General features: G+C 38.6%; 1 protein-coding gene across 3 annotated transcripts in view; it reads left to right on the top strand.

Annotated features, from left to right (window-relative positions):
- The window catches only part of TANGO6 (transport and golgi organization 6 homolog), a 195,529-nt gene that overhangs the window by 125,156 nt on the left and 47,182 nt on the right, over positions 1–23,191 (top strand). For all 3 annotated transcript variants that reach the window (XM_072731624.1, XM_072731623.1, XM_026011568.2), the window contains one exon: positions 21,012–21,163. In XM_072731624.1, the coding sequence (XP_072587725.1) occupies positions 21,012–21,163 (152 nt within the window). The remainder of the gene's footprint in view (positions 1–21,011; positions 21,164–23,191) is intronic.

Raw genomic sequence — 23,191 nt, 5'->3', positions numbered from 1 at the left:
CATGGAGCCTGCTTCTCCCTCTGCCTGTGTCTCTGCCTCTCTCGCTCTCTCTCTGTGTGACTATCATAAATTAAAAAAAAAAAAAACATACAGTCATTTATCTCACAGTTTCTGTAATGTAGGAATCCACCCATGGCTTAACTGGGTGTCTCTGTCTCAAAGACTTTCACAAAGCTGCAGTCAAGGTGTTGGCTGGGCTGTGGTCTCATCTAAAGAATAAACTGAGGCCAGAGCCATTTTTAGGTTCACTCACATGGTTGGTAGGATTCAGTTATTGGTGAGTCACTGGAATGAAGGCCTTAGTTCTTTGCCTACTGTTGACCTGCAACCTCCCTCAGTTCTTTGCCATATGGGCCTCTAAAGAGGCTGCATACAGCATGGCAGTTAGCTTTCACCAGATTGAGCAAGCAGGAGAGCAACAGAAGGTAAGCAAGATGGAAGTGTTAGTCATTTTGTAACCTAATCTCAGAATTGACATCCCATCCCATCACTTTTGTCACAAGCAAGTCACTAGGTTTAGCCCCAATTCAAGAGGAGGGAATTACACAAGGCAGGAATATTAGGAGATGGGTAGTATAGGGTACCATTTTAGAGGTTGCCTACAACACCTTTCTTCTATTAACTTTTGGTTTAACTTGTTTGCCTTTCTAGTTTCTTAAGGTAGAAGCTTATTTAGATCACTGATTGTGGGCCTTTCTTTTTTTTCTAAAGTAAGTATTAAAAACTACAAGTTATTCCATAAGAACTACCTTAGCTGCATTCCTTAAATTTTGATGTTTTCATTTTTATTCATTTCAAAATATTTTGTAATTTTGCATGTGATCTCTCTTTCTACCAAGGATTACTCAAAAGTGTGATGTTTGTTTAAACTTCAAACATTTACTGGGCGCCTAGGTGGCTCTGTCAGTTAAGCATCCGACTCTTGGTTTTGGCTCAAGGTCCTGGGATCAAGCCCCACATCAGGCTCCCTGCTAAGTGAGGAATCTGCTTATTCCCCTTCCCTCTGCCTCTCCCCTCCCCTGTTGACGCTTATCCATTCTCTGTCTCTCAAATAAAGAAAAAAAAAAACCCTTCAAATATTTACTGATTTTCCAAGTAGCTTTCCATTATTGCTTTCTGAGTTCTTTGTAGTCAGAGAACATATTGTATATTATTTTTGTTATTTTAAGTGTATTGAGACTTATTTATGGCCCAGGATATGGCCTCTCTAGGTGAATGTTCCCTGTGCACTTGGAAGTGTATTCTATAAATATCAATTATATCAAGTTGGTTGATATTTTGTTAACATTTTCAGTATCCTTACTGATTTCCTGTTTACTTGTACTATCAACTACTGAGAAAGGAATTTGAAATCTCCAACTCTAATTGTAGATATGTCTTTTTTTTTAATTTTTATTTATTTATGATAGTCACAGAGAGAGAGAGAGAGGCAGAGACACAGGCAGAGGGAGAAGCAGGCTCCATGCATCGGGAGCCCGATGTGGGATTCGATCCCGGGTCTCCAGGATCGCGCCCTGGGCCAAAGGCAGGCGCCAAACTGCTGCGCCACCCAGGGATCCCTGTAGATATGTCTTATTTCTAATTCTGTTAATTTTTGCCTTACCCATTTTGAACCTCTGTTACTGCATGCATGCATGCAGTTAGAATTGTTGTCTTCTTCATGAATTAACCCCTCTCTCCCTGTAGTGTATTCCTTGTTCCAAAGTCTACTTTCTGTGATGTTAATATAGCCATTTCACTTTCCTAAAATGAGTGGGGTTTCGGGGTATATCTTTTTCTATTCTTTATCTCTTAACCAGTTTATGTCTTTATATTTGAAGTGGGTTTTTGTAGACACCATATTGTTGGATCTTACTTGCTTGCTTGTTTTTGGGATCTTGCCTTTTTTTTTTTTTTTTTACTCATTTGAAGTCTTTTAATTTTAGTCTTTTAAATTGTTCAGATTGTTTATATTTAAAATAATTTTTGATATGGTTGAGTTTAAATCTATCATCCTGCTATTTGTCTCATCTGTTCTTTGTTCTCTTTTCCCTCTTTTTCTTATTTCTTTTGGATTGATCAAGTATATTTTATCATTCTTAATCTCCACTCTTGGCTTATTCACTGTACTACTTCTTTAAGTTTTCAGTCCTCATTCTAGAACTGCAGTTACAATGTATGCTAGAATTTTTTGCTATTGTCCTCAGGCTCTGCTCCTTACTCCCCTCCCCCCCATCTTTTCTCTTACCTTCAATTGATCCATCTTCAGGTTCAGGAATTCTTTTCTTTGATATCCTGTGAATTTAGCCCAACCAGTGAATTTTTTGTTTTAGGTATTTTTAATTTCTAGAACTTCAAATTTGGGTTCTTTTATTCTGCATTTAGTTCCTTTTATACTTTCTTTTTCTCCATCATTTATTATATTTTCTTTTACCTCCTTGGGCATAATTATAGTAGCCACTTTAAAATCTATTTTGATAATTAAAATATCTGTATTATTTCAGTGTGGTCTTCTGTTGATTATCTTTATTCTTGAGAATGGGTTATATTTTTGTATAACAACTAATTTTGGATTATGTCCTAGACATTGTGGGTATTTTTAAAAAGATTTTTTTTTATTTATTTATTTTTAAAAATTTATTCATTCATGCATTCATGAGAGACACAGAGGGAGAGACAGAGACAGAGACACAGGCAGAGAGAGAAGCAGGCTCCATGCAGGGAGCCCTATGCGGGACTGATACCCGTTCTCCAAGATCACTCCCTGGGCTGAAGGCGGTGCTAAACCGCTGAGCCTCCCAGGCTGCCCGACATTATGGGTATTATGTTGGGGCAGCTATGGGTTCTTTCGTGGTCCACCAAACCCTGTTAAATTTTTGTTTTATAGGCAGTTAACTTAGACTCAAACTGCAGACTTTGTTTTTGCCTGTGATGAGTTCAGATCTATGTTTAGTTCCTTTAACCTTACCTGCAAGCTGCTTTGAGTCTAGTCTACACATGCTGAATTTCAGTACATTCCCTGAGGTCAAAGAGAGGCAGAGAGAGTCTATATTCACTGACCTGAATCCTCACCTTACTCATATATCTGTGCCCTGCATGCTTGCCGCTTTAGGAGTAAATAAAATTAAAAGAAAAGAAATCAGGGGTCCTTGGCTGGCTCAGTTTGTAGAATATGTGACTGTTGACCTTAGGGTTTTAAATTTGAGCCCCATGTTGGGTACACAGTTTACTTAAAAATAGATAACAAATAAGGGGTGCCTAGGTGGTTCAGTCAGTTGAGCAGCCAATTCTTGATTTTTGGCTCAGGTCATGATTTCCCAGGGTTTTAAGATCAAGCACTGTGTCAGGCTACATGCTCAGCAGGGAGTTTGCTTGAGATTTTCTCTCTCTCCCTCTGCACCTCCACTTCTCATTCATTCTCTCTCTCTCTCTCTCTCTCTCTCTCTCTCAAAAAAAATAAATAAAAGCTTTTTAAAGATAAATAAATAAAAATAAAATTAATTAATTCTCATTCATCTTCAAACTTAGACCAGGTTCCATGGCCTGACTTAGTTCAAGAAGCTGAGATCATAAAGACTTGCTTGTGCTATGTTAGGGGATTTGGACTTATGTTGATCTTACTTGGAAGCCATGGAAAGATTTTAAGGAGGGAAGAATTGGTCATAATTACATTTTAGCAAAATTACTTTGGCTGTTCTGTGAAGGATAAGAGTGGAACAAGACTAGAAGCAAGGAGACCTGCTTAGAATATTGTTGGGTCAATCTGGGCAAGATAATTGATGGTGGATACCCAACTATGGGTTACATATGAGAAAGGAGAAGAAAAGATGTGCCCAGATAGGAAAGAAAGCATGAGAACAGAACAAAAGTGGAAGGGATGTGGTATGAATGGAGAGCTGTCTTCCTACTGTTAATCATGTTTGGTGTCTTGGGGAAGTCAGGCTAGATAGGGAGGAGTTGGGCTTGATGTGATGGGCATTTGGTAATCACTATACATTTGTAAGAAAAGAGACAACATGAGAGACATGCAGGTGTGGTTGGCAGGGGCATGAAAGATGGATGAAGAGAGAAGAGCCTGGAGCCAGAGAGATCTCTCAGAGGCTGTTGTTGGTATTCCTTGGCACAAAGAGATGGGCACTTTGATTAGAGAGATGTCTGTGAGAATGATAAGAAAAGGTAGATTTTTAAAAGATTTTATTTATTTGAGAGAGAAAGAGCATGAGCAGGGGAAGAGGGAGAGGGAGAGGGAGAGAATCTCAACTAGACTTCACACTAAGCATAAATGTTGGTATGGGGCTCGATCTCACAACCTAGTGATCATGAGTGAGCTGAAACCAAGAGTCAGAGGCTTAACCAACTGAGTCACCCAGAGATGCCCCCAAAACGTAGATATTATAGGCAATTCAGAGGAAAAAATGATACTCATTTTTTTTTAACATTTAGTGGAGATGGGAATTATAATCCACCCAGCAGCCATTCTTCTCATAGAAATGTTGAGAGAGGGGATCCCTGGGTGGCTCAGCGGTTTAGTGCCTGCCTTCAGCCCACAGCATAATCCTGGAGTCCTGAGATTGAGTCCCACATCAGGCTCCCTGCATGGAGCCTGCTTCTTCCTCTGCCTGTGTCTCTGCCTCTCTCTCTCTGTATCTCTCATGAATAAATAAATAAAATATTTTTTTAAAATGTTGAGAGACTCAAATGGTATAATATATATGCTATTCCTTACAATTATTTGAGTGTCATTACAGAGATATACTCACTACTGTATTAATTCCGTAGTGAGATTACCAGATACCAAGTAGAGAGGTGGGACCATTGATGGTGGCAGCCATTGGGCAGATAAATAAAGACTTTGACATATAGACTTAACCTTGGAATACATTTTAATTTTTGTGCACAAGTTACATTATCTCTCTGTTACTTATCTGTATAATGGAGATAATTATAGTAACTACCTGATAAGGTAGTAATGAAAGATCATATATGTAAAGTGTTCAGAACCAGTGTCTTTCATGGTAAGGAGTGAATAAATGTTGGTTGCTATTATCTTCTGGTTATTTTTGAATGAGTACATCATATTCCTTCATTTCCCAAGGCCAACCCTGAGAAAGGAGCCCTTCAGACAAGTAAAATAGATGGTCATCCTATGTTATTCCAGCATACAAATTATAGTTGAGGACTTATTCCATGCCAGGTTCTCTGTTAATCACTTCATGTGCATGTTCTCACATTATGCTTGAAGTGGCCCAATAAGGTGATTCTTCTTAATATTATTGCCTTTTTATAGAAAAGGTAACAGATTCAGTAGAGTTAGTGACTTCCCCTCATCACGCTGGTAGCTAGTGCTAGATCTAAGACCTTACCACTGTCATAAATAAATTGTTGTTAGCTTTAATCAAAACTTTTATTTTAATTGATATGGGGACTATAAAAGCCAAATTATACTGTGAAATTAGAAACCAGCTGCCAGATATTGGCATGAACTCTTAGAAGCAGAGTGTACATTGATGATTTGTAGTAGGAACAGGGAATTAATTTCTGTAACAAAAAAAATCATGGGGCTTTTATGTTGGGAATCTTGGGAGTCAATAAACTATAGCCTTTGGACCAAATCCAGCCTGTTGCCTATTTTTGCACAGCTTATAAGCAAGAATGATTTTCACGTGTTTAAATGGGAGGAATGCTTCAGTCAATACAGCATGCATCTCTTGATCTTGGGGTTGTAAGTTCAAGCCCCACATTGGCTGTAAAGATTACTTAAAAAATAATAATAAAATCTAAATGGTTGATGGGAGGAAGCAAAAGAAATTATAATCCTTAGTGATATAATAAGAATATGAAATGAAAATTTCAGTGTCCCTAAATAAAGTTCTTTGAACTAGTCATGCTTATTTGCTTATAAATAGTAGTCTGTAGCTACTTTTATACCACAACAGCAAAGTTGAGTAGTTACACAGAAATCGTATGGCCTTCAAAGTCGTACTCTTTGACTCTTTACAGAAAAAGTTTGCTGACCTCTATTCTAAGGTAACCATTATTCCAGTACATAAATCTGTTTCTTTGACAGCCTTTCACTACTTGCTTTTCAGTGGAGTCTCTTTGGAAGTGACTCATCTTTCCAGATCATTAGGTCCTTTTCCTCCCCAGATCAAGCTTTGTATTCTACTTTAAATAGCAGAAATATTTCCTTTTGTATTTACTTCTCTTTAAATATATTTAAGTAGATAGTGCATTTCTTTTCTGAAAATCACCAACTGTGAGAATCATTGGCTCAGAAGGTACAAGATGCCATTGGCAAGGGTCCTTTCTTCAAAGATAACAATATGAACTAAACTTGAATGCTCCAGCATTTTCTTCTGCTATTTTTATTTTCAGTGTCTTCATACTTTTGTCTTCTCATCTCACTCCCCTATTCCTATTTAAAGCAAATTAAGGCATTAATTTGGATCCTTCAGTATGTATGTGAAAGGATACAGGACAGAGAAGCACCTGATTCTCTCATTTTTTTGCAAATCTTGAAATAGATTCTTGCATTCATTTTGACTTACGGACTTACAAGAGAGTATGCCCAACAATCTAAATGAAATATAATATTCCCTTTAGAAAGAAATTGTAACTTAATTTTCCTTTTGTTTGACTTGATTTCGTAGCACTTGAAGAATGTTCTCTTAATAATTTAAACGTGTAGTTATATTCTCAGGCCACAGGCTTCCTGATTTGTGTTTGTCAATACTATGAGGCTAACTAACACTTGGGCATGCTTTAACGAGTTTGAACATTTATGTAGCAAATTAAATTAATTAAGTCAGTGGAATGGTCTTAATACTTTCATCATCACAGAATTGTAAAGAGCATCTCCATTTAAAATATCAAGTTTTTTTTCTTCTTTCATCTTTTAGAATAACTTACCATAAACCTGGAACTTTTCCTTCCCCATGATCACATTTCTGTGCTTTACTTTGTTAATTTTGCTCTTCAAGAAAATTCCACCACATTTCTGAAGTCTGTTACTGTCTCAAGCACACTTTTCAAGAGAACTACCCTATTTGTCTTGTCAGTAACACACATGGGTAGAGTCAGTTATTGCAGATTTTGCAGGCAGGATGACTTTGTGTAAACTGATAGCTTATACACTGATTAAACCAATCTTGGAGTTCAATGAGCTGATGAAATGGAATGAGTAATCTGGTTAATACGTAACTATAGAAGTCTTGGCATCCCCTATTTCAAACTTTCTTTGTTTCTGTGTTAACTTTAGTTCACCGAGTTGCCAAAAATCCATTGGTACAAAGCATTTCCTGTGCATTGTTTTACTTTGTCCAAAAGATAATTATCTGTGGTTCTTACTTGCACATCACTCTGTCATTTGAAGACAAGGGAAAAAAACGTCCTTGTGCAAGTCGGAAGTGTTAGGTAGGGTCTCTATTTCTCCTCCCTTTGCCTTCACTTAATTCTTTTCCCGTTCTTCTCTCCCATTTAAAACCCTTCTCTACAGGTCCCTACTCAGGCTCAACCATCCCTAGAAAGTAATCAAATTTCAGAAATTATCTCACCATCAGATCTTTCTTGTTCCTTCCCAGCTTGTAAAAACGAGGTGGCAGGTATATTAATATTTGCTAAGGAATGGATGGCAGCCTCCTATTGTGCTGCTTTTCTTGGGATTATTTTGCATTTTTAATAAGAAGGCCATATAGTTCAAAGAAATAAAGTTCTAATTATTAGGTAGACTCAGAGGCAGTACAGTTTGCTAACAGAAGAACTGTTTGGAGGAGCACCTGGGTGGCTCAGTGGTTGAGTGTCTGTCTTTGGCTCAGGTAGTCAGTCATCCTGGACTCCCGGGATTGAATCCCACATCGGGCTCTCGGTGGGGAGCCTGCTTCTCCCTCTGCCTATGTCTCTGCCTCTCTCTGTGTGTCTTTCATGAACAAATAAATAAAATGTTTTTTAAAAGAAGAAGAAAAAAAAAAAAATAAAAGAAGAAGAAGAAGCCCTGTTTGGAGACAGAAAGTTTCTCTGTCTCTTTAAAACATACCTGGGAGGTCATTTGCACCAACAACAGCCCCACTGGCAGGTTTGTTTTAATTTAATTTAATAACTTGTCCCACAGGGGGCTTCCTCTGGTTACATCTAAGCCTATCAAAGTCTGTACATATGTACATACAATTTACATGTAAACTATCCCTGCTTATGTGGGCTCTGTGATGAGGTACAATGAAACTAGACCCAAGAAAGGGAGGGCAAAGAACCCCGGAAATCTTTGCTAACCTACTCATAGCTCAGGGTCACATCTTGGTTACATTACCTTAAAAAGGTAACAGTATGAATGAAGAACCAAAAGCAGCAGATCAACAATTAGCCTTAGGGAGAAATGTGGGTCCTGACATGTAGACACTGGTAGAGGGAAATCTATTAAGGGACTACCCAGCATTCTTGCCCAATGACTACTGTGACCTGCCTCCCTGGCAAGCCCTATCAAGACTAGACGGTGGCTTTGGCTCCAGCACTCTGCAGTGCCCTAATATGTGCATCAGGTTTAGGGGTTCAGCAGCTTTCACAAAGCCATTTGTCAGTCATCTCCTACTGTTAGGAAATCGGAAGTGTTCATTTCTTTCCCCCTTGAAAGTGGCAAAGAGGAGGGGAATTTTTTGGTTCTTCTCTGGAGGCTAGAATTAATAGGATTCCCGCCCTTACACAAGACAATAAAGTGACAATTCTGGTGTTTGCCCATGGACCAGAAGAATTTACTCTTATTATACCCTTTTGCATATGCCTTGTTTTAAGAACTAAGTCCCTGGATTCCCTTCTGCTTCTAGTTTACAAGGTTAAACAGGGAAAGAGGAAAATTGCAAGGACTGAAATGTCACAGATGCGGGGAATCAGTTGGCCACATTTATGTCCTTTGTTTCAGAACGGAAGTTCCTGCTGAACTTACTGGAGAGCCAAGTAAATGTCCTGATGGCAGTAGAAAAAAACTTCTACCTAGAGGCCACAGCCTCATCTTGAAAATTTGTCTGTCCTACAGTAGCTAATGTGACCTCAGATCAGCCTGTTCAAAGTAATTGTTGTTAATAGATCAGAATTTACCTATGAGTTTTTTAATGATGAATTTCATCAAAAATTAATCACCTTTAAATTATTTAATTCTCTAAATGGCTTTTAAAGAGGAAATCCTGCCCGTCGGGATCTGCCATGTTAATCGAATCTCCTTCTGACCTTGACAAAAATTATAATCTCTGTTGACTCTGGTCCACACATAGCAATAACATGTATGCATGAGGTGTTATAAGAAACTGGTAGTTCAGGGATCCCTGGGTGGCCTGGCGGTTTAGTGCCTGCCTTCCGCCCAGGGCGCCATCCTGGAGTCCCGGGATCGGGTCCCACGTCAGGCTCCCTGCATGGAGCCTGCTTCTCCCTCTGCCTGTGTCTCTGCCTCTCTCTCTCACTCTGTGTCTCTCATGAATAAATAAATAAATAAAATCTTTAAAAAAAAAGAAGAAGAAGAAGAAAGAAAGAAACTGGTAGTTCTTCTGTATTTCTTTCCATAGTAAAGTAGAGTTCTAGATTCTGAAACGCAGAAAAAATGAGTAGATATTAAGAACAACATAATAGGGTGCATGAACAGAATTAGATTTATGTTTTGTCTACTGTTTCTTCATTGGCTGATCAGCAGCAATATTACTGTGAGGGCACGTGGCTGTCCATGGTGTTTCCCCTAAGGATCACTTGGGTTCCAGAATAAATGGCAGTTCAAGATGGAAGGAAAGTAATTTCTCTGTATCCTTTTTCAGTAACTAGTGAAATTAAGTATGTATTTATCATTTAACTGTTTTGCACCTTTCCTTTTTTTCCCTCCCCATATGTCTAATATAAAACTCAAAGTACAGAAAGTACCGTCTTGGTGAGTAGAAGAGCATACTTGAACTGGTTGGATTACAGAGGAGATTTAAACACTGTAATTGAGATCTGGGAGCTTGCAAAGATAAGATTAAGATTGAAAGATATGCAAAGAAAGAACAGTTCCCTATCTCCACTTGTGTCTGGTTTTAACAGGGGAGGGAAATAAAGAGCAGAAGAGATTTGATTTAGACAAAATAAAAAGTCTGGAGCACAAATGTGTTTAAATATTTGCAGGAGGTCTTATCCCTGGGTTAATGTTTGTCAAATGGGTTTGGCACAGCCATACCTAGAGTTGGGATATTGGACCAAATGGCTAACTATATATAAGGACCTCTCGGTTTAAATCTTCAATATTTTGCTTGCCTTTTCTCTTTTAAGAGACTTTAGAATTATACCAAGTATTTTTTTTTTAAAAGCAAGAAACAAAAACCTGATGCAGTGAAAGTTAATTTAGAAGGTTTTTAAAAATGTCACCCCTTAAATGCCAGCTCTGAAGTAGTAAAGACTGAAATTGTATTGTCACCATCTTTCACTAACAAATAAGGAAGCAAAGATCTGGCAAAAGTAATGCCATTCACAAAGAGAGAGAAAGCTCTGGGTTCTGCTTGACCGGTGGTCAAGGACAGGATCTGGTTCCTCTAGTGGGCATATCATCAAAGAATCCGGATCTCCTGCCTCCTTTTTGAGGGGAGCAGCCATTGTGATTTGTCTGTGGAATTCACCCCAAGCATTTGGTCTCTGAGCTTTTAGAAGGCAGAATTGTGTTTTACATCAGATTCTGCTTATATATACCTCTTCTCTTCTAGTACATGAAGATTTTTGTGTAAGTTACTTATTTTTTCCAGTTTTATTGTAAAATAGATTCTCTTGTTCTCCTACCCCTCGTACTTTCAAAATTCGTTCTTTAAAAAAACAGCAGCTCTGGGATGCCTGGATGGCTCAGCAGTTAGGCTCTACTTTCAGCTCAGGGCATGATCCTGGCATCCTAGGATCGAGTCTCACGTTGGGCTCCCTGCATGGAGTCTGCTACTCTCTCTGCCTATGTCTCTGCCTCTCTGTCTCTCTCTCTCCGTGTCTCTCATGAATAAATAAATAAAATCTTTTTAACATAAATAAAGCAGCTTTATTGAGGTATAATTCATACACCATACAATTTACCCATTTACAGTATACAGTTCAGATTTTTTGTGTGTGTTTACAAGGTTGTGAACCATCACCACATTCAATTTTAGGACATTTCATTACCCCAAAAGAAGTTCTGTACCAATTACCAGTCAGGCAACCAAAGATGTACTTTCTGTGTCTAAGAATTTACTGATTGTGGTCATTTCCATTTTCATAAAGGAAATCATACATGTGTGTTTTTTGTGTGTGACTGTGTACTTTCACTTAATATTTTCAGAGTTCATCTAGGATGCAGTATCAGTGCCTCATTCCTTTCTACTGATAAATAATATTCCACTGAATGTATATACCATATTTTAGAATCAGCTCTACTGGGTGACTGTAACACACGGCATGCTGCTAGGTGAATATGACCAAAAATAGGCAGGGTCCCATCATAGGGGGCATGGAGTTAAGGATTTGAACAATGGGGAACTGATAATCCAAAAATAGTTCAGCCACCTTGAAAGCCATTTTGGCGGTTTCATATAAAACTAATAAACATTCTTACCATATAATCCAGCAATCATGTCCTTAATATTTGACCAAATGAGTTGAAGATGTATAACTGCACAAAAACCTGCCTGTGTATGTTAATAGCAGTTAATTCATAATTGCCGAGACTTAGAAGCAACCAAGATGTCCTTCGGTAGGTGATTGAATAAATAGATTGTGGTATACCAGGCAATGGAATTTTTTCAACATGTAAAAGAAATGAGCTGTCAAGCCGTGAAAAGACATGGGGAAACCCTAAAAGCCTATTATTAAAGGAAAGAAGCCAAGTCTACCAACCATAGTATTGTTGGAACCATAGGACAGGGATCCCTGGGTGGCACAGCGGTTTGGCGCCTGCCTTTGGCCCAGGGCGCGATCCTGGAGACCCGGGATCTAATCCCACATCAGGCTCCCGGTGCATGGAGCCTGCTTCTCCCTCCGCCTGTGTCTCTGCCTCTCTCTCTCTCTGTGACTATCATAAATAAATTAAAAAAAAAAAATTAAAAAAAAAAAAAAAGGAACCATAGGACATTCTGGAAAATGCAAAACTATGGAGACCGTAAGATCAGTGATTGCCAGGGGTTAGCCCAGAGTGAGAGACGAACAGGCAGGGCACAGAGGATTTGGGGCCAGTGAAACTGTTCTGTATGATACTATAATGCAGGAGACGTGTCCTTATATGTTTGTCAACCCATGCGGTGTACAACAGCAGAGTGAACCTTAATGTAAATTACGGGCTTTGGCTGATAATGATGTGCTGATACAGGTCTATCACTTGAAACAAATGTATGGTTCTGGTGCAGGATGTTGCTAGTGGGGGAGCCTGGGGAAAGAGAGGGGAAGGAATATACAAGAATTCTGTGCTTCCTGCCCAATTTTGCTGTGAACCTCTAACTGATCTAAAAGATAAAGTCTGTTAAAAAAAAAAAAAAAAGGAAAGAAAGAAAGCATTATCGGGGTGCCTGGCTGGCTCCTTCAGGTATGCATGCAACTGTTGATCTCAGGGTCATGAGTTCAAGCCCCATGTTGGGTGTGGAACCCACTTAAAAAAAAAAAAAGCATTATCAGTTTACCATTGTTCAAATCCTTAACTTTCATGTCCTGCATGATTGGACCTTGGGGATTTCTAATCATCTTTACATTTTAGTGCACCCTTTGTTAGAGTTACCTGGTGTAGTTGCTACTTTCTGATTATGCCATCCATTTTATTCTCTCTATCCCCACCACCACCTTGCTTCCGTGACTCTGCAGACATAGTTCCATCTACCAGGAATACTCTTCCTGCTGTGCCAATGAAAATCCTCACCATCCTTCAAGATTCGATTTAGACACCACCTCCTCTATGAAGTCTTCCCTGAAGAAACTGAATCTCACCTGCCCTGTTGCTCTTGTGCCACTTGGTACCTGTAGCTTCCCAGAATTAAGAACAAAATCGGGGACACCTGGGTGGCTCAGGCAGTTAAGCATCTGACTTTTAATCTCAGCTCAGGTCTTGATCTCAGGGTCATGAGTTCAAGCCCCATGTTGGGCTAAACGCTGGGCATGGAGCCTACTTTAAAAAAATTTTTAAAAATTAAAAAATAAAAAATAAAAAGAATTACTGGAAATACGAATAAAATCTCCTTCATCTCCATCTCTAGTGTCCTATGGAATCCCTTGCCCATATTAGTACATATTAAATATTTTCATTAAGTTGCTTAGTTGGAAGGGCATTTCTCAAACTGAAGCTTGGAGATTAAATTCTGATATATTTCAGAGGTTTGTGAATTCTCTGAAAAAAATTTTTTTAATGTTGCATTTTCATCTTAATGATGATTATGAATCATCTGAATTCACATTATAATCAGGTCGCACTGTACAATTTCAGTGCCTATGTTTGTGTTTGAGAAACATTGTACTAAAACATTACTCAGAATGCATATAAACTTCTGATTACAGAGGAGTGCTGGCTGTAAGTGATCATTCAATCTTTGAAAAATATAACTTGTACTCAGCAACACCTTAACCAGCAGGATGGAATAATTCTTATTTCCTTCCTATCGGTAGATAGAATAGAGTACTTAGGAATGGCTTTATCTATGTTCATTTCTGTGCCTCCAAAAGTTTTTTTAATTAAAAGAAAATGACAGAAGGGAGGAAAGAAAGAAGGAATAGAGGAGGAGTCCCCAGACATTTATAATGGAGTTTTAACAGGCCAGCATAAGAATTTGGCCAAGGGTGACATTTTCTTTCTTGGTTTTTATCAATTTCACTTTTAGGACCTATTTCAGTTAACTAGGGGACTGGTTGAGCCCTTGAAATCAGTAGGTCCCTGGCTCTAGAAGAGATTGTGTTAACTCAAATTTGATAGTGTCCTTTTACTATGATTTAAGTATCTCTTTTTGCAACTCAGCTCTTCTGTGAAAGAAGACGGGATCCAATAAATGAATCTACAAGTGTGGACTTGAAAATTCCGTTGAAAAACTTGATAAAAATCTTCCAAATCCTAATATATTAAAATAATCTTTTCACATAGATGATAATTGATACAAGTAAGTAAGTCATAGGCAGGTTAAAATTTTTTTCATCTCTCTTTCACTATGCACTTGACTTTTCACCTTCCACAGTAACTCATTTTTATCAGGTTTGTTCAAACAAATCTAGATCCTTTGTTTGCTTCTGTGAACACACAGCTGTGTGCTTCTCAGTAAGGTTGATTATTGCTGATTTCCTGAGAATATGGAGATGCAAATAGCCAGGTGTTGTCATCATCATTGCACAAAGTTGAAGTCATTAGAGCTGAACCAAGATAAACCTCTCTGACTAGCATGTACTTGAATAAATTTCTAAAAGTGAGCTTGGATTTACTGTGTCCATTTCCCAGAAGCGTTAAGAAATAGGTGAGGAAAAGATGATGGTCTCTCTAACTTCAGTCCTCATGGGTATCCTTAGTCTAATTATTGTACTCCGTGGTGAGTACTTTCTGAATATGGGGATGAGGAAATTCAGAAATCAATACCATTTTTTTGTAAAAGCCATATAACATGCATATTTTAAGGGGACGACCTAATAGGATGGTAACGAATGTTTGCTCTTGTCAGGGGACAAGTATATGCTATCTTAAAGTCAAAAGTGAATTAGCATTTTGGAACCTTGTGGTTCAAACAAGTTTCAATTGAAGCAACAAGAACATCTCATCTGGATAAAGAATAAAACACACACACACACACACACACACACAAAACAAACAAACATAAAACCCCTACCCAATCCCTCTTGGATGGGATAGTTGAGGTTTTGTTGCTTAATCAGAAACTACAGAATAGTAGCAGGTATCTCAGAGCCTAAGGTTTTAGTTCATAATGAAATGAGTTAATCAACAGTTGCAAAATATAATCAGCATATAACCTCTTCTCATGAACCAGTACTGTTAATAGTTACTCACCTGTTGTTGTTTTTTTTTAATAGGTTGGCAGATGTATAAGGATAACTTAGCTCTTTGGGAAAGTCATATATATATATATAGTATACTATGCTTTTGTCCCAATTAAAATTGCAATTAGAAGAAAGAAAATTACTGGGTTTAATTTTTTTCTTTTGTTATAAAATTGATTTTCAGCCCTTCAAAAAAAGCTTCCACTATCTTAAGTTTCTTTGTTTTGGCAAATCTAACTTTTCTGGCTTTGTATTAATAGACATCAAACTGACATAGAAATGCTCTACAATTTTTTTAAGTTTAATTTTTTTAGTAATCTCTGTACCCAACATGGGGCTTGAACTCACCACCCCAAGATCAAGAGTTGCATGCTCTTCCAACTGAGCCAACCAGGTGCCCCAAAGTGCTCTATAATTTTAAAGAACATCCCAGTTTTCATATTATATGTTAGAATGCTTTTGGCTACAGATAACAGAAACTCCCAACTCAACTGGCTTCAACAGTGAGGAATGAATCATTGCACATAACAAGAAGTCCTGGACTGGTTAATGTTTTGGCTTCATGATATCATTCAAGACCCATATCGCATTCATTTTCCTGCTCTTCCAACCTCAGCTATTGACTTCATCCTCTGGTCCCTCATGGTTTCAGGTTGGCTGCAGTAACTCTAAGGTATCATATCCTTATCATAGCAGAGGTAAAATGTCTTCCAGCAGATTTTGCCTTGCACCTCATTGTTCAGACTAAATCACATGCCCATATGTAAACCAATTAAGGCAAGCGGATGTGTTTACCATGATTCACTTAGACCACTGAAGACCTTAGCCTTAATCACATGGGTGATGATTGGGGCCAGGGGCTTGGTGGATACATGAACAAAATTAGAATGCTGTTTGCAAGGAAGAATGAGAGAATGCCAATGAGATGTGCGTGAAAAAATGTGACATATAGGGATCGCTAAAGCTAAAATTAAGAACCCTTTATGTAGGATCTTGAAATTCTCTGCCTGTGTCAAATTGCAGCCATGGAAGCTATATTCTCTGACTACATGCATTCATTTTATTCTACATAGAAATCTGGTCAGGACTGATCCCCAACCTAGAGGCTAGGATCCAATGAAGTCTTGAGAAACTAGCCACATGGCATGGTAGGAGTTAAAGGGAGGGAGGGTTAGTCAGAGGCAAGCAGTAGCCCCAAGGAAATGGGAGCAGAGATGTAAATCCATGAAGACCAGGATTGAGTAAGGGTGTGACAAATCTAGGCTGTAAATGTGAGCTCTATGGGAGATCAGATTGGAAAGAACATGATGCCAGGGCACTTTGAGAAATGCAGAGTGGATACAGTGTTCTAGCTCTTCGAGTCCTAAACTGACAACATAGAAGCACGTGGGCCCAGAGCCCACTGACTAGGTACAGTGCAGGGCTCTTGAAATGCTAACCTTCCTTCTGGCCGGCTCCTCTTGGTTCTTAGGTGCTTTTGGGGATAGGATTGGTGGAGCATGCAGTTAAATGGATGCTCATTTTCCAAGTAGTAATGAAGCTCAGGTAGGGCAGGAATTTATATACATGAAACATTAAATTGTGGTTTTGTTAACGTAGTGGTATGTCCTTTAGTGGAGAGTCAGGATAAGAAACAACTCTATGGTACCTACACTGAATATCAAACTTCTGTTGTCCATTTACTCTTCACTGTCCCCCAGGGTCTTCATGACTTGTTCCTTCAGGTTTTCCCCTCTGAGAGCTTTTCCCTGAGCCCTCACCTGGCTCTCAATCTCCTCCCCTAATCCCCACACACCTTCCTTATTTTTCCTCATAGCCCTTTATGCTGCAGGAAAATTTATTTACTGTCTATTGTCTTTCTCCTTCACTAGAAGTAGGCTTCATGAAGATGGGACCTTTATTTTCTTGCTCATTTTTCATTATCTCCAGACTGAGAACATACTCAGTTAAGATTTGCTAACTGGGTGCCTCGCTGGCCCAGTCAGTAGGGCATGTGACCCTTGATCTTGGGGTCATGAGTTCTATCTCCACATTGGGGGCAGAGTTTACTAAAAACAAAACAAAACAAAACAAGAAAAACACTTTTAAAAAACAGGGTAAAACTGGCTGGATGAATGAATGAGATACCTCTTGATGTTCTTCCTAAAATTTTTCTCAATGAATTGATTTCCTTTTTTTTAATTGGATAATGAGAATTATGTTTTTTCTGTTTCCGTTTTTATCTTAGCTACCAGGAATCGATAAGCTGAATTTTGGTTTCATTTGCAGTAACCATCCTTAGTTTCAGATACCTGCACTCCCTCACTTACTATAGAACTTTTGAAAATATTTATTTCAGTGATGCGCAATTCAATGTTATTTATTATAAGTTGCCTCAAATCCTATATGGAAGTAAACAAGGATTAAATACTAATAAATGCTGACTAGTTGGCTGAAGGATAACAGGGAAAAGTCAAAAAAGAACACCAGGCTTTTGAGTCTGGATGGGTAAGAATACTGGAGCTGTTATTAATAGAAATAAGAACCAGGGGTGCCTGGGTGGCTCAGTTGATTAAGCATCTGCCTTTGGCTCAGGTCATGATCCTGGGGTCCTGGGATGGAGTCCTGCATTGGGCTCCCTGCTCAGCAGAAAGTCTGCTTCTCCCTCTCCCTCTGCCTGCTGCTCCCCTTGCTTGTGCTATCAAATGAATAAATTTAAAAATCTTATAAAAAAAAAAAAAAAGAAGTAGGAACCAAATCAAAACACTACACATAAAAATGTCTTTCTCTGTCACCATGTTGGGCACATCTCACTCCATTGTCACTTGGTTGGTTATTGCCCTCTTCCCCAATAGGTTTCAAATGCCATGAAGGGAGTGACTGTGTCCTTTCTAGTTCATGATTGGATCCCCAGGCCTAGGATAGTGCCTAGCACATAGCACCTTTTCTTTACCATTCATTTTTACCTCTAAATCCCTACGTTGGTAAACATTCACTTGTTTGTCATCTGCTCTTATCTTTTCAACCTGCAATTTCCCCTCCTTAGGGATTTCCGGACGGTTCCTTCCTTCCCAACAAGGAGACTTCATTCTTTTAATGGCAACAGCCTCCTTCCAGGGATGGTAAATGTGTGCTTCTTCCTTGCTAGTCTCCTGAATCTCATTCCCCTGATGACTAAACCCAAGGTGACTCATCAACTCATAGATTCTTTTTTTTTTTTTAAGATTTTATTTATTTATTTATTCATGAGAGAGAGAGAGAGAGACAGAGACAGAGAGACAGAGAGAGGCAGAGACACAGGCAGAGGGAGAAGCAGGATCCATGCAAGGAGCCCAATGCAGGACTCGATCCTGGGTCCTCAGGATCAGGCCCCGGGCTAAAGGCGGTGCTAAACCACCGAGCCACCCAGGCTGCCCCAACTCATAGATTCTTAACAACTGGAAGGGGCCAGAGAGCTTGGTCTTGTCTAAGTGTCTTATCTCCAGCTGGTCCAGAGAGGTGAAGCAGATTGCCCAAAGTCACACTGCTAATTGGTAATAGAGCCAAAACTAGAACAAATCTCTCTCTCTGTCTGTCTCTGTCTCCCTCTCTCTCTCTCTCTCTCTCTCTCAGGAGATTATTTATTTATTTGAGAGAGTGCAAGCAGGTGGAGGGGTACAGGGAGAGGGAGAGAATCTCAAGTGGACTCCCCACTATGTGCAGGGCCTGACCCAGGGCTTGATCTCATGACCCTGAGGTCATGACTCGAGCCACCCAGGTGTCCCAAGAGCACACATCTCTTAACTCTCATCCTATAGAACACACAAGTTCCCTCCTAACTCCAGAAAGGAAAAGTACTAGAACAAAAGTAGAAACGTATGTTTTCCTCTTAGTTGGAAATTTAAATATAATATTAGTATATCGTAGGAGTTAAGTGCAAACTACCAAACTTTGACCTTGGGTGTATTTACTCTGTGAACAAGTTATTTAAACCTTCTCTTCTATTATATCCTTTCTATAATTTTTCTGTACATTTGTATATTTCATATATATATTTAAATCTATACATTTGGCTTATTAATAGTGAGAGAAGTTGCATGCGTGCATCTTACATACACAAATGGAATGATACTGGTTCTATTAGTTCCTTTTGCTTTAATGGTATCTTAAGGGACCTTTCCATATTAGTGCATATAATTCCGTCATGTTCTTTTTAATGACTGCAAGGTATTCCATAATATATATGTTTATGTAACCACTTCCATATTAATTAATTTTTTCTAATTTTTCACTACTACAATTCTACAGTAAAAGCTTCATGCAGATATCCTTGTGCCATATATGTGGCTACCTCTTTAGGATTGATATTCAAAAATGCAAATACTAGGTCTAAGAAGCACAAAGGCTCCTCTTTTCTTTTTTTTTTTTTTTTTTTTTTTTTTAAGGCTCCTCTTTTCTATTCTGAAAATAGGCTACAGCTGAGTTACTCGGTTTCTGCAATATGTGTTAATGTTAACCGGGCAGGGGGTGAGTCTTTTGACTGCCCATAGTATATTAGGAACTGGGAGCATTATAGAAAAATGCTCATCTAGAATGCTCATTATAGAAAAAAATCATCTTTATCTCATATTGTATGGAAAATGCCTTGTGTTCCTAACATCGAGGGAAAACAAAACAAACTGCCTCCTCCTCTCTGCTCCAAAGTGACTAAGATTTGTGAAATTAAGTGCTCCAAGCAACATCTGCTTGATTCTATGATGGCATTTGGGCATTTACCACACAGTACTGTAATTGTTGGTACTTACCTGTTTGTACCCACCTCCTAAACTTGGGCTTCTTAGAGGGTAAAGATTACGTTTATGTTTTTTATCCCTAGGTAACATTAGCATGATAACTAGCACATAATTTTGTATTGTTGAATAAATTAATGAATTCCATTCAACCGTAGCATTTGTTGTGTACCTGGCACATACAAAGGTTACTAAGAACTGATGGAAACGAAGATCTACCCTCAAGGAGTTTATAGTCTGAATATATATGAATATGAATGAGAGAGGCTGTAAACATGTAGGAATCAAACGCATTAGTGACACTTGTGATTTAAGCCAAAGTGACTTAAGTTCAAAGAACTGTGAGACTTCCCAGGAGGACTAATTAAGGCCAATTGAAGAAGGTTTTGTAAAGCTGAGCCTGATAGGACAAATTGGTAGTGTTTTTATGATTTGTCATGTTAATGATTAAGGATAGGTGACTTTAAAAAAAAAAAAGAATAGGTGACTTTAAGCAATGCTTCAAGAACCATTTTGTTACAATCTTGTGTAGCCTTAGGACTACAAGAAGGCTAAAGGTGGAGTGGTATAGTTGGGTTCTGGAACTAGAACCTCAGAAACTAGATCAAGACCAAACAGCTTTAGCTCCTGGCATTCCTGCGGAGGAAGAAGTTGTTTCCGTATATAAAATGACAATTCTGAATGTCTCAGTGTGCTATTTCTCCTTTCTTCAAATAAAACAAAAACTTCTCTTGACTCCCCCTTCCTTGACCAGCTACCACCCCATTTCCTTGATATGCCTTGCTGAAAAGCTCATTAAGTAATCTTTCTGTCTGCAATTCTTCCATTCTCTTAGAGCCACTTCTTTTGTGCTCTCACCCTACCAGGCCATCGAAACCATTCTCATCAAGGTCAACAGTGACCTCATTGTCACTCAGTCTAATGGGCAATTATTAGTCTTCTTCCTACATGACATTGAATAATATTCTACCAGAGCATGACTTCTAATGGTTATGCAAGTACTTTGAAAAGTATAAAACAAGGCAGCCCAGGTGGCTCAGCAGTTTAGTGCCGCCGTCAGCCCAGGCAGGGCCTGATCCTGGAGTCCCAGGATTGAGTCCCATGTCGGGCTCCCTGCACGAAGCCTGCTTCTCCCTCTGCCTGTGTCTCTGCTTCTCTCTGTCTGTCTCTCATGAATAAATAAATAAATATAAAATCTTAAAAAAAAAAAAGTATAAAACACCATACAATATACCGTGATAGTATCCTTATCCCTTCTTTAAGAACTTGAAATTTTATTTTTAAAGATTTATATCTTTTTTTTTTTTTCCACAGGGGACATGGTCTCAAAATACAGAGAACCTTTGATCCACACCTTCCTGAGGGGAGCAAGAGATCCAGATAGTACTCACAGGGCCAGCAGCTTATCGAACTTAGGAGAACTATGCCAGAGGCTGGACTTCCTGCTGGGCTCTGTGATTCATGAGGTACTACATGTTGATTCTTCTTTCTAAAGCTTGTTTTTCCTTGGCACTATGATATAGCTGGGGATTGGGAGTCGGATCTGTGATTTTTTTCCAGATCAGATACATCACTGAACCTCCCTTGGCCTCACTAGTCTTGTATATATACCGGAAGTTATATTCATAAGAACTTTTTTTATTGCAAGTGATAGGAAGTCACCTTAATTTACCTTATGCATTAAAAGAGGATTTATTATAAAGATTCCAAGATAGCTAACAGAGTTGAAGACACCTTGAGCAAGAGCAGATGGGACCTTACCCTGGGCCTGTGGGCCATCTGTGAGTTTCATCTCTGTTCACAGGAAAATCTCAGGCAAATATTCTCAGTGGCCCATTTTGATCAGAGGTGCCCTGTAATTCAGGGGGATGAGACTTTTTACCTGAAAAGACTAATCAAGTGCCATGTTTTGTTCACCACTTTACACCCAGTACCTGGTACATAGTAGGTAAAGCAGCCAAAATGATAGCCACTGGACACTCGCAGTTTTAGAGTTTCTGAATTGATAAAATGTGCATCTTGCTGTTGTCCTCTGTGAACACCTCCCTTTAGCCTCTTGAATTTTATCTTTGCACTTGTGTTTCTTTAGTCATCAATACATTAACGTGTATCTTAATTACCTACTATGTGCTAGGCACTATACTATTTAAAGATTATGCTGGACAGAAAAAGACTAGTTTTTGTTTTTTTAATTTTTTGAGAGAGAGCACAAGCAGGGAGGAGGAGCAGAGAGAGAAGGGGAAGCAGACTCTCCTCTGAGCAGGGAGCCTAACGTGGGGCTCAATCCCAGTACCCCAGGATCATGACCTGAGCCAAAGGCAGTCACTTAACCGACTGATCCACCCAAGCATGAGAGAAAAAGACTTGTCAATATGTGATCAGGAGTCTTTATTACTGATGACTTGGCTGTCCTAAATCTTTATTTGGAAGAAGACGGCTTGCAAATTATAAATATATAAATAAACCATAGTTTATATATATATATTCTTTTATTTGTGAGAGATCAGATTTCTCTTAGAGGACAAGAACTTACAAAACTGTAATAATTCTGGTTTCCTTTACAGTATTCAGTATGCTAAGGCTGACCATATTGAATAGCAAATATTAAAAAGTTCTTAGAAGGAATTTTCTTTGATGTCTGGTGATTGTGTCTTATGAATAAGCAGAGAAATACACTCATGGATATATGCATACACTTGAATTTATGGCATTTCCTGATTCCTAAACTTTATAGGCTTTGTTTTATTGATAATAAAGGCTACTCATGTCCTTAAATTCCAACTTTGGATTTTTAAGAAATTTATCCATCAGTCATTTCCTCTCCTTTAAATCTTCCATGAGGGGCACACCCCAATGCCAACTTTTTGTATCTTTTTTTGCCTTAAGTTTTTATTTCAATTCCAATTAGTTAACATACAGTGTAATGTTAGTTTCAGGTGTAGAATCTAGTGATTCAGCACTCAGACACAATACCTGGTGTTCATCACAACAAGTATCCTCCTTAATCCCCATCACCTATTTATGTATCTTTTTTTAAATTTATGTATCTTTTTTAAATAACTTAGAAATAATAATTATTACCAACTTCAAACCTTAGAGTGCTCTAATATAAGTGAACTGTTAGGTACCTGACCTTTGGTGGTCTTGGATAGCACTTAGCAAATCCCTTGTCCTTTAGTATGTGAACTCATAACACTTAAGAGAAGACATTTGCAGGTCTATTTCATTATATTGTCTACAGATTTCAGCTTATGATAACTTTTCTGGGTCAAATATTGAAGTGGTTCCTACATTCTTTTCTCTGTTTACTTGGTCTCTTCACATGACTCAATCTAAACTGTGATCTGAACCAAACCAAAATATTGTATTTTGTCTTTTTAGAGCAAGTGTAGGGGTGGGAGGACAGGCAGAAGGAGAAAAAGAGAGAGAATCTTAAGCAGGCTCCATGCCCACCAAGGAGCCTGACACAGGACTCAATCTCACCACCCTAAGAT

The sequence above is a fragment of the Vulpes vulpes genome, chromosome 12, assembly GCF_048418805.1.
Source record: "Vulpes vulpes isolate BD-2025 chromosome 12, VulVul3, whole genome shotgun sequence".
Lineage (NCBI taxonomy): Eukaryota > Metazoa > Chordata > Mammalia > Carnivora > Canidae > Vulpes > Vulpes vulpes.
Note: the sequence above shows the minus strand (reverse complement) of the source record. Positions and strands in the feature narration are given on the sequence as shown.